Source organism: Phocoena sinus, chromosome 4 (genome assembly GCF_008692025.1).
Source record: "Phocoena sinus isolate mPhoSin1 chromosome 4, mPhoSin1.pri, whole genome shotgun sequence".
Taxonomy (NCBI): domain Eukaryota; kingdom Metazoa; phylum Chordata; class Mammalia; order Artiodactyla; family Phocoenidae; genus Phocoena; species Phocoena sinus.
This window is the reverse complement of record NC_045766.1, coordinates 82,844,580-82,858,720: the sequence shown is the minus strand read 5'-3', so window position 1 is coordinate 82,858,720 and position 14,141 is coordinate 82,844,580. Positions and strand designations below refer to the sequence as shown.

The following is a 14,141-nucleotide window of genomic DNA, read 5'->3' as shown; positions in this document are numbered from 1 at the left end:
ATAGGGTTTTAAAAGAAAGAAGAGAGTAGGAGGTAGATTCTAGACATAAGGTATGTTTTAGAAAATAGTTTTATTGGAGAAAAAACACTGGATGGAGAAGATAGAAAGCCTTCAGCAGGATGATTTTTCCAATGGCAGTGCTATAGGATGGGCAGGACACATATGGTTCTATGGTTCTATCTAAGGTAAGCTATAGACTCACCATGAATCTTTATTCTTTAACTGCTAATTGTCCCAATGTCTCTAAATAGCCAAGACTATTACATTCTTTGCCACTAAATATAAGAGCTCTGAGATCTTCACTAAAAAGAGAGAAATCAGTACAAATATGAATATCACTTTTTCGATATAGTTATGGTTGTGTTCCAGTGAGTACTATTGATTCTTAAAGCAATTTTTCATTCAAAGGCAGTGCCATAATTTGACAGGCCCTAGGAAGCCAAAATACACAATGAGTGCAAAATGAATTGTCCCAGCAAGAGATGGGGATTGCATCTATTTACCTGCACACAAGCATATAACAACAAACAACTTTTATAGGGCTTTCTTTTTACAGTAATATTTTTTTAAATTAATTTCAAAATTGAGTTAACCTTCTCAGTGGGCTTTTGAACACTCTGCTTTCATTGGGAGGTGGAGGGGGTGATAGATGGGGGAATGATATGCACTTTTATTTGCTCTTATCAGGACATGGTACTGATCTCTTAGAGATTTCTAGGTGTGACAGCATTTATAGTAATTTCAGCTACTTCTGGACTTTCATTACCCAGCAACTCTTTAGTCATTGAGTTTATGAAACCTGCCATAATCAGTGATTACTATTCAGCCTAAGCCACCAATTTTAGAGGTCCCCATTTTTTCCCCTCTCTATATAGAATATTCACATCACCTCTCACCAGCTGTGCATAATGTGTTGAAGTTTGATGCAACAGTCATCCTCAGCCCTGGTTCTGCAAGCCTCCGGAGTATCTAAAATCACTTCTGGTAGCTCTTAAAGTAAAATTATATTGAGTTTACCTTTTATTCCACAAAGGAGAGAAGGAATGGAGGGAGTGAGGGGGAAGGAGGGAGGGAGGAACAGACTTACACAGTGCATTTAGGATTACGGGAGAGAGATGCCCCTAAAAATCAAGCAGTGGAATTCATCATCCCCAAAGGTTGTGAGAGACATTATGGTGTTATGGGAGGATCACTGAATTCTCATTAGCTGTGAGACTTTGGGCAAGTCACAGAAATGCTCTACCTTCAGTTTTTCTCAGAGGGAGTGAGGGGCTGAGATCAGATAATCTCTAAGATCTCCTTCAGCTTTCATTATTCTGTAATTTTACAATTAGGAGCTCACTCTGTAACAATATATACAGATTTTGTATTTTTGTCCTGAATTATGTGGTTTATCCATTTGCAATGATAAAATTAGCAAGACAACTGCCAAGTCTTTAGTTTTCTTTGTGCTGTGTAGATACAGCCATAAGGGAAAATTAAACAACACAGATAATTGTTTAGCTAATCTCAGTTACGACCCAGACACATCATGGTGAGACATGGCAAGGCATGAGCTGAATATGGCTCATAAGTATAGTGCTTCTCTTTTAAAATGTAAATGTTATCCAAGCAATAGATATTCATACGTAGGAAAAGTTTTTAGGCCGCTGTAGTCACTACTGGAGAGGCCCTTATAGAGTTAGAATTGTTTCTAGTTTGGGTTTCTATATTTTAACTGTGGAGTCAGATAATCAAATCATGTAATCAAATATCAGATCATGAGATTTGGCAAATCTAGATCTGCTTTTGATTTTAAAGACAAATGTTGAAAATATTTGTAATATTTTTTGTGATACGGCATATTAACTCAAAACAGTGAGCGTAATAGAAATATCTAAGGAAACACAATTGTTTGAAATGGCTGGTATAATACCTAAGCAGCTTGTTTCGATAGATGTGAAAAACTTCAAGAAAGAATAGCTAAGAGAGTAGATTCAATGAAAAGTGACCAACAAACACAATTAGCCTGTCCAACATTTCCTCATCTCCTAAGTATGGACCTACACAATTAACATCAAATACATGAAGTTTGATTTTTAGAAAATTATTAACTTTCTCTGAAATGCAGGAAGAGGAATTATGAATAAACTTCATATAAACTAATCTTCAATAAACTTCAATAAACTTCATAATAAAGCTGAAAATTTTCACTGTAAATGATCAATTTTCCTTAAGGTTAAGGGACAAAAAGTCCTAGCTTTCTTTCAAGTCTTGGGTTCAATAATTATAATGAATCAGGGCATTTTTCTTAAAATTGGATGTACTGTCTTAAGCCTGGATAATTGCCATCCGCCCTGTACCTTGCCTACTGGAACAAGATTTACGACACATCTGAGGGCAAGGGGTTCCTCGATTCTTGCTGAGTCAGTATAGTAAATGTACTTTTGCTACAAACTGGAGGGAATCCAATGGAACGAAGCCCACGGATAAGGTGGTTTCCTTTGAAATCAACTGACTGCTATTTAAGTGTGAAATAGAGAAGGTTGTCCTCTTCTGAAGTAGAGGCAATAGCAGAGAAGGTCTTGCCTTTTGAGACATTGCTATTTAGCAGCCTTGATTCTTGCATCATGGAATCATGCCTCTCAAGTTTGGCCAACAGTCAGCTTTGCCCTGGTGATCATTTTTGGACTTTAGATTTTAACTTCAAAGCCTTTTTTTCAAAGAATTATTTTTTTTTTTTACTCTACAAGCAGAAACTTTATAAGGAACAAACTTCTCTCTCCCTCTCTCGGGATACTTGAAGAAAGTTTCTCTTTGGCTGTAGTCTAAGAGTGGATACGCATGAATTAGTGGAGAGAGAGAGAAGATAATTCTCATTTATTAGGCACATAGGTGAGCAAGGGAGTGACACCGTGTTAAGTTGTCTTTTTTTTTCCTCTCATTTACTGCTCATCACAAATCTATGAGGTAGATATTATTACTTCCACTTTACTGACAAAGGACTAGGAGAGCACGGATGATATATATGGAACACCAGTATGTGAAAGCCCTTAGCACTGGGCTTGGCACATAGTAAACATTAAACCAATGTTAGTTCCCTCCCACTCACTTAATAGTAATCGCCAATATTTACTGAGCAGTTTACTGAAACATGCCATTCATTATTAAGTACTTTAAATAATTAACACATTTGAGTGTTTTAGTAACCCCATGAGGTGGGTACCAATATTAATACCAATTACAGATAAGGAAAGTGAGGCAATAAGAGGTTAAATAACTCACTCCAAATCATGGTGTCAGAGATAGAATTTAAATGCAAATAGCTGGCTCCAGAACCAGCTGTCCTAACCACTACCCTGTGCTATCTAAAAATAGTGATACTTATAGTAGATATCTATTTTTTACATTTGGGTTTTTTTATATCTGAATAATTTGTTATAAAATTATAAGACATAAAATTAAAATTAGTATAAAAAAAGGAAGATGATGGAATAATTCTTTCCATGCCCGATGCCTATAAATCAGAATAATATCGTTTCCTTTTCATAATACAATATTTTGAAATTCAGGCACACCTCTGCTATTTGGTCATGACAACAATACAGGTCCACAGTTTTTAGGCTTGAGGTAATTAAGGTTTTATCTACATGACACAAAGCATATTTGGAATTATATATATTTGCCAGCACTTTCCTAAGCATTTGGGATGCATCAGTGAACAAAATTAAAAATCTCTGCCTCTGTGGAGTTCAAATTATGGCGGATGTATCAGACTTTTCGTTTGAGAAATTAGTTCACAGTCAAGAAGTCTAGAAAAGATACCACAAACTAGGATATAATGCAAGGGATATAATTTCTATACAAATAAAGAGTAGGAAGTGATTAATTCCATGTAGGATAGGTTTGGAGGTATGGAAACAACAATTGAGCTGAGTCATGAGGGCTAAGCTGCAAACCCAAATGATTCAAACCTTGAAGACTTGCTATGTACATTGACTAAGGAAATTGACTGGCCTGCCTCCCATCTCCAGTCCTTGATTTTTGGTTAAAGGAATAACTTTGGTCCCATTCCCCAGAATCAGAGCCCGAGAAGGGACTCTTGTGCAAATACTTTATTGGTGGAAATCCATAAGGGAATGAAGAAAGAAGAGATGTATGTATGATCCAGGGGAAGAAGACAGCAAAATGGGTTCAGGAAAAGCACGGTCTCAGCCTAATCCCACAATTTGTGCTGAAGCACAAGTTGCATCACAGACAGAGACTGTGTCTGGAGTCACAGGGGGCAGAATGGGTATGACCTCTCAGGCACCTCAGGTTGAGGTGATTCAGTTTACATCCCCCGCCCAAGGAGCAGGTGTGGGTCATTGGCAGCCAACCCCTCCAGCAGCTGGGAGCTGGGGACATGAGCCTGGTAAAAGGGATCTGAGGATTTCACCAACAACATCTGTAAAAGGAGCCTAGGACAACTGGAAGGTATAGGTAGGGATATAGAGACATTGAGAATATTTGAACAGCAAGTGAGGGGAGAGAGAATATTGAGAATTGGATTTTTTGGTATCTCTTTTTGCTTTAGTAGGCCATTTATAAAATCTGCCATAGTCATTATTTATTTTTTATTTCATTCACTAAAAGAAATCTTGAGATGTGAGTAATTTAAATTTAGCAAAATGGAAAAGTTCGCACTGTTAGTTAGGACTCCTGATTTGGAGTTAGTTCTTGAAGACAAATACAGTGTGACTATCTTTTATTCTGATTAAAGGGAGCTGCTTCCATTTTGAACTCAGAGTCCAGAAATGTATCTTCCTGGTATAATTTAAGAGTCTTATGTCAGACACTCCTTCCCCTTTTATTTTTCCAGTGATAGTGTTTTAAAATTTTTAAATGCCTTTAGGCAATACCTGCTCTTACAAGGCCTCCGTTGACCCCGCCACTGGATTTTACCTATGGCTAGATTTTCACATTCACATTAGCTGCCTGGCCCCGTAGACAGTTGAGTTTGTAAAGGCTTAGAGCGATGCAGCTAAGATTTTCTCCTAGCTAGATCCTCCTCACCTGGGATACTATGAGGTGAAAGGGGAGATGCAGAGTTGAACTCTGGTCAGATGGGATTTTTTTGTACTGACTCCCCATTCTTCCACTCCTCCCGCATCCTAACCGTAAGGAATGTCTCGGAAGATCTACAGATTCAACTTCCAGCTCAGCACAATGTAGCTGAGGGGAGGGATGAAGGAGTGAGTGTACTTGACTTTTATGCTAGAGTGGAAATACCCTCCAAATTTTTATTTTCAGCCTTTAGAAGTTGGCTTATTCACTGGAATAATGATAAGAGATCATGTTAACTCCATTCAGCTTTACATGTTTATCCTATCTTGTTCCAAAAATGACTTACGGCAACTATGCAAGCCACATAAATTGCAATTTTTGATCTTTCTGCGTGTTTCTAACGGAAGAAGGAGGTAGGACACTCGTTTTTGATGGTTTGATAGACATTTTGTAGAGAGAATGTTTAAGATGTTTTCAAGGCCAACTTGTACCGTCTTTGACTTTTGTTTTAATTTTTTAAAGTCTCTGGGTCATCTGTGTTTCAGAATAAAACACTAAATTTTGTTCCAAAGGTTAGAAATCCTAGATTCGTTCTCAATTTCTGTAACAGAGTAGATCTATTTAACTAATAAATCACTTGTATTCTTATGTAGAGACTTTATAGGAACATTCTAGGGGAGAAGTCCTCTTAGTTGTTTATCTGAGAAAGATGATTTTTTTTTTTCCTGTGGGAAATTGCTTTCTTTCCTCCTGGGATGAAACTGTTAAACTTAATGGATGTTTTTTCCGAATCCCACAGGCTGGATTAAAATCTCAACATACTATATGGGGCACTTTAAATTTTATAAAGTGCTTTTAAATACCTTCCTTCAATAAGGTGAGGCAGTCATTATTATCCATACTTCTTATAGATTAGAAAATGGAGGCAAAGGAAAAGTAACTTCTCTGAGGTCAGATGACTAATTGGTAGCAAGGCTAGATAGAAATCAGCTTGGTCCTAGGCTGAAACTTTTGAGAGAAGAAGACTTGTATATGTATGTTTCAGATATCACTGGGACTTCACCTCTGAATTTTCTCCTTGGTTAGGTTTTTGTCTGCTACTCTTTGAAATCCTCAAGTGAGTAGTGTGGTAAACAATAGGATTAGTTGCTTTCAAAGTCTCAGAAAGCATTGAGTGGGAGCATAGGTGATACTTGCACCACTCTGCTGACACAAAATGCTGTATACTGGCTCAGTGTTTTGAGAGGGACTTGAAATGGAAAACATGATAAAAATGAAAAACAAAAAATAGCAAAATGTGACCACCCAAAGCCATGATCCAGGCTCCAGACTGATATCTGGTACACAGCTCAAGAGGAAGACCATGTAAGTAACAAAGGGATGTATGTGAGGTAGCTACAGAATGTTTTTTTTATTACTCTTCTTTGAGCCTTTGAGGTAATGATGCTTAATATTCAAGAAAAGTGAAAATCAAAAGGGAAAGGAAGCAAACAGCCCAGCCCAGTGGTGATTGGTAGAGTAATTGTGGGCATGGCCCCAGGATGATAGCAGCTTCTATTTAATCAATGTTGACAAGGCTGGGGAGAGCTGGGCAGGTCCCAAGAGGTAATGTTTTACTGGGAAATCCACTCAACCTAATTTCAGTAATGGAGGGCTGTGGAGGGGCCTGGACCGGTGCCAGTAAACAGGGCCATTAGAGCTCAGTGTAGGCGATGGCAGCTGGGAACACCGCCATCTCTCCAGCAGCACTGCAGCCGGGCTGCCTGGCTGAGCACACAAGCAGCCGCTGCTGCATATGCTCCTGGTATTTGCTCACCAACAGAATGTGCAGACGTGCTATTCTCACCCTTTCGAGGAAATGAATGGAATGCATAAAGACAAGAGCTGCTTCCAGAATCTATTTCAGCAAGAATCAGAGAGCCAGTTAGAGGCACATATTTCAAGGACCACTGTGAAATCATCCACCGGGGTCCCCTACCACCACCCGGTTCCAAATGGGTATAGAAATGACTTTTATTTTTATTGCTGACTTAATGTGGTCTTGATCTTTCTTAGGACTGGTAGTTGTGGGTCAAGAATAAGAAAACTACTAGAGTTTTCCATATTTCAAAATTTATGAGATTCATTAGAGATGCTCAACTTTGCAAATCCAAGAGAAGTGGCCTAGGAGAAAATATGCCCCTTTGGGCTGAGCTCTTCTTGTCTAGATATTACTTTTTCCTTTATCACCCCTTCTCCCACAAACAATAATTACTAGCATATGAATTCCAAGGAGGCAGAGCTTTTTGCTTGATGTTTTCATTGTTGTGTCACCACTGCACTGCATTGCATTGGAAATGCATGGCACATTCCCTGGTGGCGCAGTGGTTGAGAGTCTGCCTGCCAATGCAGGGGACACAGGTTCGAGCCCTGGTCTGGGAAGTTCCCACGTGCCGCGGAGCAGCTAGGCCCGTGAGCCGCAACTACTGAGCCTGCGCGTCTGGAGCTTGTGCTCGGCAACAAGACAGCCCGCGACAGTGAGAGGCCCACGCACTGCGGTGAAGAGTGGCCCCCGCTCGCCGCAACTAGAGAAAGCCCTCACACAGAAACGAAGACTCAACATAGCCAAAAATAAATAAATAAAATTAAAAAAAAAAAACTATTAGAAATGCATGGCACAGTGTGTAGCATGTAGTAAAGGCCCAGGACCTTTTACTGAATAAATAAATGAATTAGTGAACACATTTCTTTCTTCCCTTTTGAAGCAACCTTCAACTCTAGAACATGAAGAATACATGGCTTTACTGTCCTGATGTTAACTTTCTCTTTTCAAAGTAACATAGAAATGATAAAATTCATGGCAGCTGCTAGTGAACATAGTTATTTCTAAGAGGTCTTTGGGCCCAGAAGAAGTAATATTTTTGTCCAGGCTAACATGCCACGGCTGGAGAAGGGTATAGCTCTTTATCAGATTCTAACATTATCTCTTCAAATTGACTGTAATTTTTGAGAATTTATTTAATACAAATAATATTTATTAAAATTGCTCAATTTTATTTTATTAAGAGACAAATTTTTCCCCCTTTTAGACCAAACTGCTAAAACACATCATCAGTTTTTGTTTTATTTATTTATTTGGGGGCATAGTCTAGATCATAATAAAATTGGATTTCAGGGTTGATTTCCGGGGTGAAGACTGATTTGCGGGAAGAAACCCATCCTAGGTAGAATAATAATGATTCCTAGTGAGGATGCTCGCTAGTCACATGATATATACACATAGATAGGAGATATATACAGTCGACCCTTGAACAACACAGGTTTGAACTGCACGGGTCCACTTATATGTGGATTCATTTTCATAGTGAATACTACGGTACTACACGATCCGTGTTGGTTGAATCTATGGACGTGGGATGTTGGATACAGAGAAACTGCAGATATGGATGAACCATGTATACGGAGGGCCCACTATAAATTATACATGGATTATTTTCAACTACACAGAGGGTCGGCGCCCCCAACCCAGTTGTTGTTCAAGGGTCAACTGTGATTCACTTTGTGATCTTTCTTTTCCTGTAATACCTTAACCAAAATAACAGTATTAATGTTAGGTTTTCATGTTTAATATGAGTAAAAGTACTATTCAGAGCTAAACTGAAATAAGGAGAACACTTTCTGTTCTTTAACTTGCTGGATTTCAGCTGTCACATCAGGCTTTCCTCATTCGCCAGCTCCGGGCCCATTTACTTCCCTCACTTGCTTTATGTCACTTGGTACTGAAAATCCCTTTCAGTCTTTAGCTTCCACAGCCTCTTCTTAAGCAACAACTGTCTCAGAGAGAGGTTGAGCCTCTAGATGGGGAATGTGATTATTTACGCTAATCGGATCATGATCACTGGAGTGACCAGATGGTCTCAGCCATTCATCCATCTTTAAACTCACCATGATGATCAAAGGTTTTGCATAAAACACTAAAAAGAATACATATTAACTCATCTCTAGCATTTACAAATTATGTAATTAGTGCCGGAAAGGGCCAAGACCAGATTTCATATTATTCAAGACTAATCAGAATTCTTCCCTCCATTCTGAACTGCTTTTACAAAGACCAATTTTTAGACTTCATAGTCTCCAGGCCTACATACCTGTGGACCCCCTGCTATAGCTCCTACTCTGAGCCCATCCACCCTTCTTGGGCAAAGGGATGAGCTGGGAGAGCAATGTAAAACAGATGCTACCTAGATGGCTCTGCCCTAGGTTGAAATTCACTGTTGCCATTCACAGAGAGTGTGTTCCTTTACCTTGCTGTGCATCAGCTTCCCCGCCTATAAAACTGGGATGATAAAGGTAGCTGTGAGAATTAATCAGATGACACAAGTGCACTTAGAACTGTTCTAAACATATAGGAAAGACTCAAATATGGTAGCTATAGCTAAACACTTTATACAAGGGGTCAGGAAAGTTACAATTTATGGTTCTTTCTGTAAAGACCTTCTTGACCTTCTCTGGTCAAATTTGACTACCTGATATAATGGGGAAACCTGGACAAGTAGAAGACCTAGATTTTAGTCCTGGCTTGACATGAGCAAACCATATGATTTAGAGGAAAATCTCTTTATCTGAACTTCAGTTTCCTCTTCTATGAAATGAGGATGTCCATTCATTCTTTCATTCAGCAAGTATTTATTGAAGGCCTTCCCTGCACGGGGTTCTGTGCTGGACGTGGGGGATTCAAAGTTGTACAAAAGTAGATACTGTCATTACCCTTGAAGACTTATGGTTTAGTCGCTGGGTGATCTTAGAGGTCCCTCTCACTGCCAATATTCTATAATTATGGATTTCATTGCCTATTAAATGTTTATTACAAAAGGCTTAAACAAGAGCGAGGGTATTTACTGGTTTTCTCACTTTTCTTCTCACTACCTAGAAGAATGTCTGGCACATTGCAGGTGTTCGATACCAATTTATAGAACAACTAAATAATTATATTTCAAACACTTGAAAGCATTTGAGAGAAAGAAGCATTTGAGAGAAAGAATATGTAGATATTGAAGCTCTTTTAATAAGGAACAGACAGCAATGACTTCCTGTCACAATAAACAGATGCATGTCAAGTTTCACTGTTTCTCCTGGGCCTAGGCAAAGAATGACAAGAGAAAGTGGGGGAATTTGGAAGGATTTAACCTGATTCCACTCCAGAAGTGAACAGAAACTGTGGCTATTTAAAATTATCTGGATCTTTTTTCCTTCTTTTTCTCCTTTTGAACTGTGTTCCCTTATTTCACAAATATACCTCTGTTCTCACCTTAACTAGCCTGATTTCACCTTTTCTCTTGAGTTTCCTAATCTCCTTCAAATCATACATAATAGCTCCCAAGTTTTTATTTTAGTAAGAGAGGTTTGAAGTCTTCTCTTGCTCCTGTAGCTAATCCTTCTATGTTCTTCTAGACAGTTTAAATCAATATTCTGTTTCTTTTGCAGTTTGAAGAGGGCACTAAATATGTGGTTTCTTGGAACCGGTAAAGATGATAAACCACTGTGGGCATACCTGTAGTCTCCAAAATTTGGGCATAGCTAGGGAACTAAATAAATTATCTGAAAGAATTGAAAATTACTATAAAAAGATCTAACAAATATGGAAGCTTTCTTCTGACAGAAAATTAAATGATCCATTAGCGCACCAAAGTTCTATAATACACGAGGAACACTGCTGGTACATAGAGTATTATGAAGATCAGAACTGAGTTAGTTTCACCAAAAAATTTTTGTTAGAAAATGTGATCAGTGTGCTGGTTCTTCAAGAGTTAATAATAATCACCTTGGAGGGATCTAGCCTTAAAAAATTCTTTATGAGTTGTAGTAGATAGCCTCACTAGGATAACTACATTTTGAAAGTAACTTACAGTCTGTTGCAAATCCCACAAAATAAATCAGACTTAAAAACTTTGGTCAAAAACAAGTCATTGTAAGATAAAATGACCTATCATAGTTACTATTTACCAGACCAGCCTCATTTGATTCTTAAAAAAACACATCTGTTTTCAAAACGATAAGCATTTTCTGCTACTGAAGAAACTTAAAAGAATATTAATAGATAGGTGTCCAAAGAAGGAATCCCAAAAATTATATTTAGCGGCAGTGGTCTTTTTGGATATAAATGTTCAGCTTTATCTGAATATAAATATATAGCTGACTGATTTCAAAGAAACATACATTTTTATGAGCTCTTCTAATGGTCTCTTAAAAGTTCCCCATTTCTCTAGTCTCAACATCTCTCAAGTCTTAGAAATACTTGTGTGAAATATTGACCCTTGGCTGGCATCCGGGAACTTGAATTTTGAGAGGGTTCTCACCACTTCCTAACTAAGAGTGTTCACTGTGCCTAAACTCTTTGCACCAACAATGTGGTTTATGCTGGACATCTGTTTTCCTCCTGGGAGTCTGGATTTGGTACATGCTTGGTAGAGGGTGCCTACACAACCAGTCTCCAATAAAAACCCTGGACTTGTAAGCTCAGGTGAGCTTCCCTAGTCTCTGACGTCTCACACATGTCACATTTCATTGCTGGAGGAATTAAGCACATCTTGTATGAGTCCATGAGGAGAGGACTCATGGAATCTTGTGCCTGGTTTCCTCCAAATATCACTCCATACAACTTATCCCTTTGCTTTTTTTGGTTTTATATCCTTTCACTGTAGTAAATGGTAGCCATGAGTAGGACTATATGCTGAGTCTTGTGAGTCCTCCTAGCAAATCGCTGAATCTGGGGGCAGTCTTGGGGACCCTGATACAGGAGTTTTGTTTAATAACAGATGTGATGTCAAGGCAAATTCTCTTTCCATTAGCTGGCATACTAGTAAGCTGTCTGTAGTATGAAATCAATTGACTGAGTTCTAGCAGGAAACCAGGCAGAAGAATAATTAGAAAATCACCTCTTTCCTAAGGACAAAAATGATCCTTTAAAAAGAAAGAAAGTCTTTCTTATTAAGCAAAACACACTTGCCCTACGGATAAGTGTACTCATTTGGAATGTTTTTGACTGCCAGAAACTAAAAACTACTACAGTGGCTTAAAGAAGTTAGTTATTTGTCTCACATTAATAAGAAAAAGTCTGAGGAAAAGTGTCCAGGAGTAGTATGGTCAGTCACAAGTAGATTTTTTTCTCTCTTTCTGCTTCACCATTCTTAGTGTATAGTTTTTATCTTCATGGTCACAAGATGACTGCTATACTACCAGGTAGTTTGATGTCACAGTCATCAAGAATAGGAGAAAATAAAGAGCAAACACCTTCTCTGGAGCCTTCCCAGGGAAGTCTGTCTCTATCGATTTGGCCATCACTGTGTGATATGGACATCCCTAGCTCCAAGGGGAGCTGAAAATGCAAGCATTTCACTTTCCAGCCTTTATAATACTAGAAATAAGGGGTGAGAGAGTTGGAATGGATGTTGAATGATCCACATAAAGTATCTGTCATGATAAGTCTGACATTAATGCAAAAGAAATACAAGATCATGTGGACCCCCCATGTGTGGACACCTTAACTGTAAGGCCGAGAGATTAAAGACCGTAGTAGTTTCTCTTTAGTGAACTCCTTGCGTACGATATCACAGCTTTGTTCCTGAGCTCTTCCCTATGTGTCACTGAACAATTTCCTGGGGGTAAACTCTTCTGAACCTGGAAATTACATTACTGAGATAGCAATAATCTCTTTTTATCTTAAATCTTTTATGAAGTGGTATGAAAAGAAGAAATGCATTCACTATCATCTGAACAGATGAGACAAAATACTAACTCTGCTTCTCCTGCCCTAACCCCATCTGTTTTCTTCCTCAGAAGCTGTAGACGAAACCAAACCTAAGGAAAGTGCCCGGCAGGATGAGGGTAAAGGAGAAGAACGCGAGGCGGACCAAGAACATGCCTGAACTTTAAGAAATGGCTTTCCACATCCCCACTCTCCCCTCTCCTGAACCCTGTCGCTCCTTACCCTCTTCTCAACTCCTCTCTGAAGTTTCCCTTCCTGTCCTACTCACGTCTGTGAGTCTGTCCTCTCCCACCCACTAGCCCTCTTTCTCTCTGTGTGGCAAACATTTAAAAAAAAAAAAAAAAAAGCAGGAAAGATCCCAAGTCAAACAGTGTGGCTTAAACATTTTTTGTTTCTTGGTGTTGTTATGGCAAGTTTTTGGTAATGATGATCCAATCATTTTGGGAAATTCTTGCACTGTATCCAAGTTTTTTGATCTGGTGCGTGTGGCCCTGTGGGAGTCCACTTTCCTCTCTATCTCTCTCTGTTCCAAGTGTGTGTGCAATGTTCCGTTCATCTGAGGAGTCCAAAATATCGAGTGAATTCAAAACCATTTTTCTTTTCCTCCTTTTCAATGTGATGGAATGAACAAAAAGGAAAAAAATCAAAACCCAGTTTGTTTTGAAAATAAAGAAATAAAGCAAATGTGCCAATTAGCGTTAACTTGCGGCTCTAAGGCTCCTTTTTCAATCTGAATATTAATAAACCATGAGAGTAATCAAACTCCCAATGGCTCTGTGTTTCTGTTCCATCTTCTCATGAGTTGGTTTGACACACTGGGATTCTTACATTTTATCTTTGTTCTGGCCTCCCAGTCTGACGCCAACCACCCTGACAAAGAAAAGATGGATGAAACCATAAGGCTTCAGTCAGAACCAATGGCGTAGGACCTTGATGGGGCTCTTGGGTGCTATTTTATTTTGTAGGGCTGCTGTAACAAAGTGCCACAGACTGGGTGGTTTAAACAACAACAGACATTTATTTGCTAACGGTTCTGGAGGCTTGAAGTCCAAAATCAAGGTGCTGGCAGGGTTGACTCCTTCTCAGAATTGTGAGGGAAGCATCTGTTCCAGACCTCTCTCCTCAGCTTGTAAATGGCCATCTTCTTCCTACATCTCTTCACATAGTCTCTGGGTATCTCAATAGCCAGATTTCCCCTTTCTGCCATGTTGGATTAGGGCCCACCCTAATGACCTCACCTTAACTTTATTACCTCTGTCAAATCCCTGTCTCCAAATAAGGTCTCATCTGAAGGTATCTGGGGTTAGGATTTCAACATGTGAATTGGGGGAGGAGGGGCGCAATTCAACCCATATCAGGCACTAAGACTTGC

At 39.0% G+C, this 14,141-nt stretch overlaps 1 protein-coding gene across 1 annotated transcript in view; it reads left to right on the top strand.

Annotated features, from left to right (window-relative positions):
* Positions 1-13,535, top strand: part of GAP43 (growth associated protein 43) — a 92,006-nt gene extending 78,471 nt beyond the window's left edge. The window contains exon 3 of the mRNA XM_032630742.1: positions 12,841-13,535. Within this exon, the coding sequence (XP_032486633.1) occupies positions 12,841-12,929 (89 nt within the window). The 3' untranslated portion in view covers positions 12,930-13,535. The remainder of the gene's footprint in view (positions 1-12,840) is intronic.
* Positions 13,536-14,141: the final 606 nt, after the last annotated feature.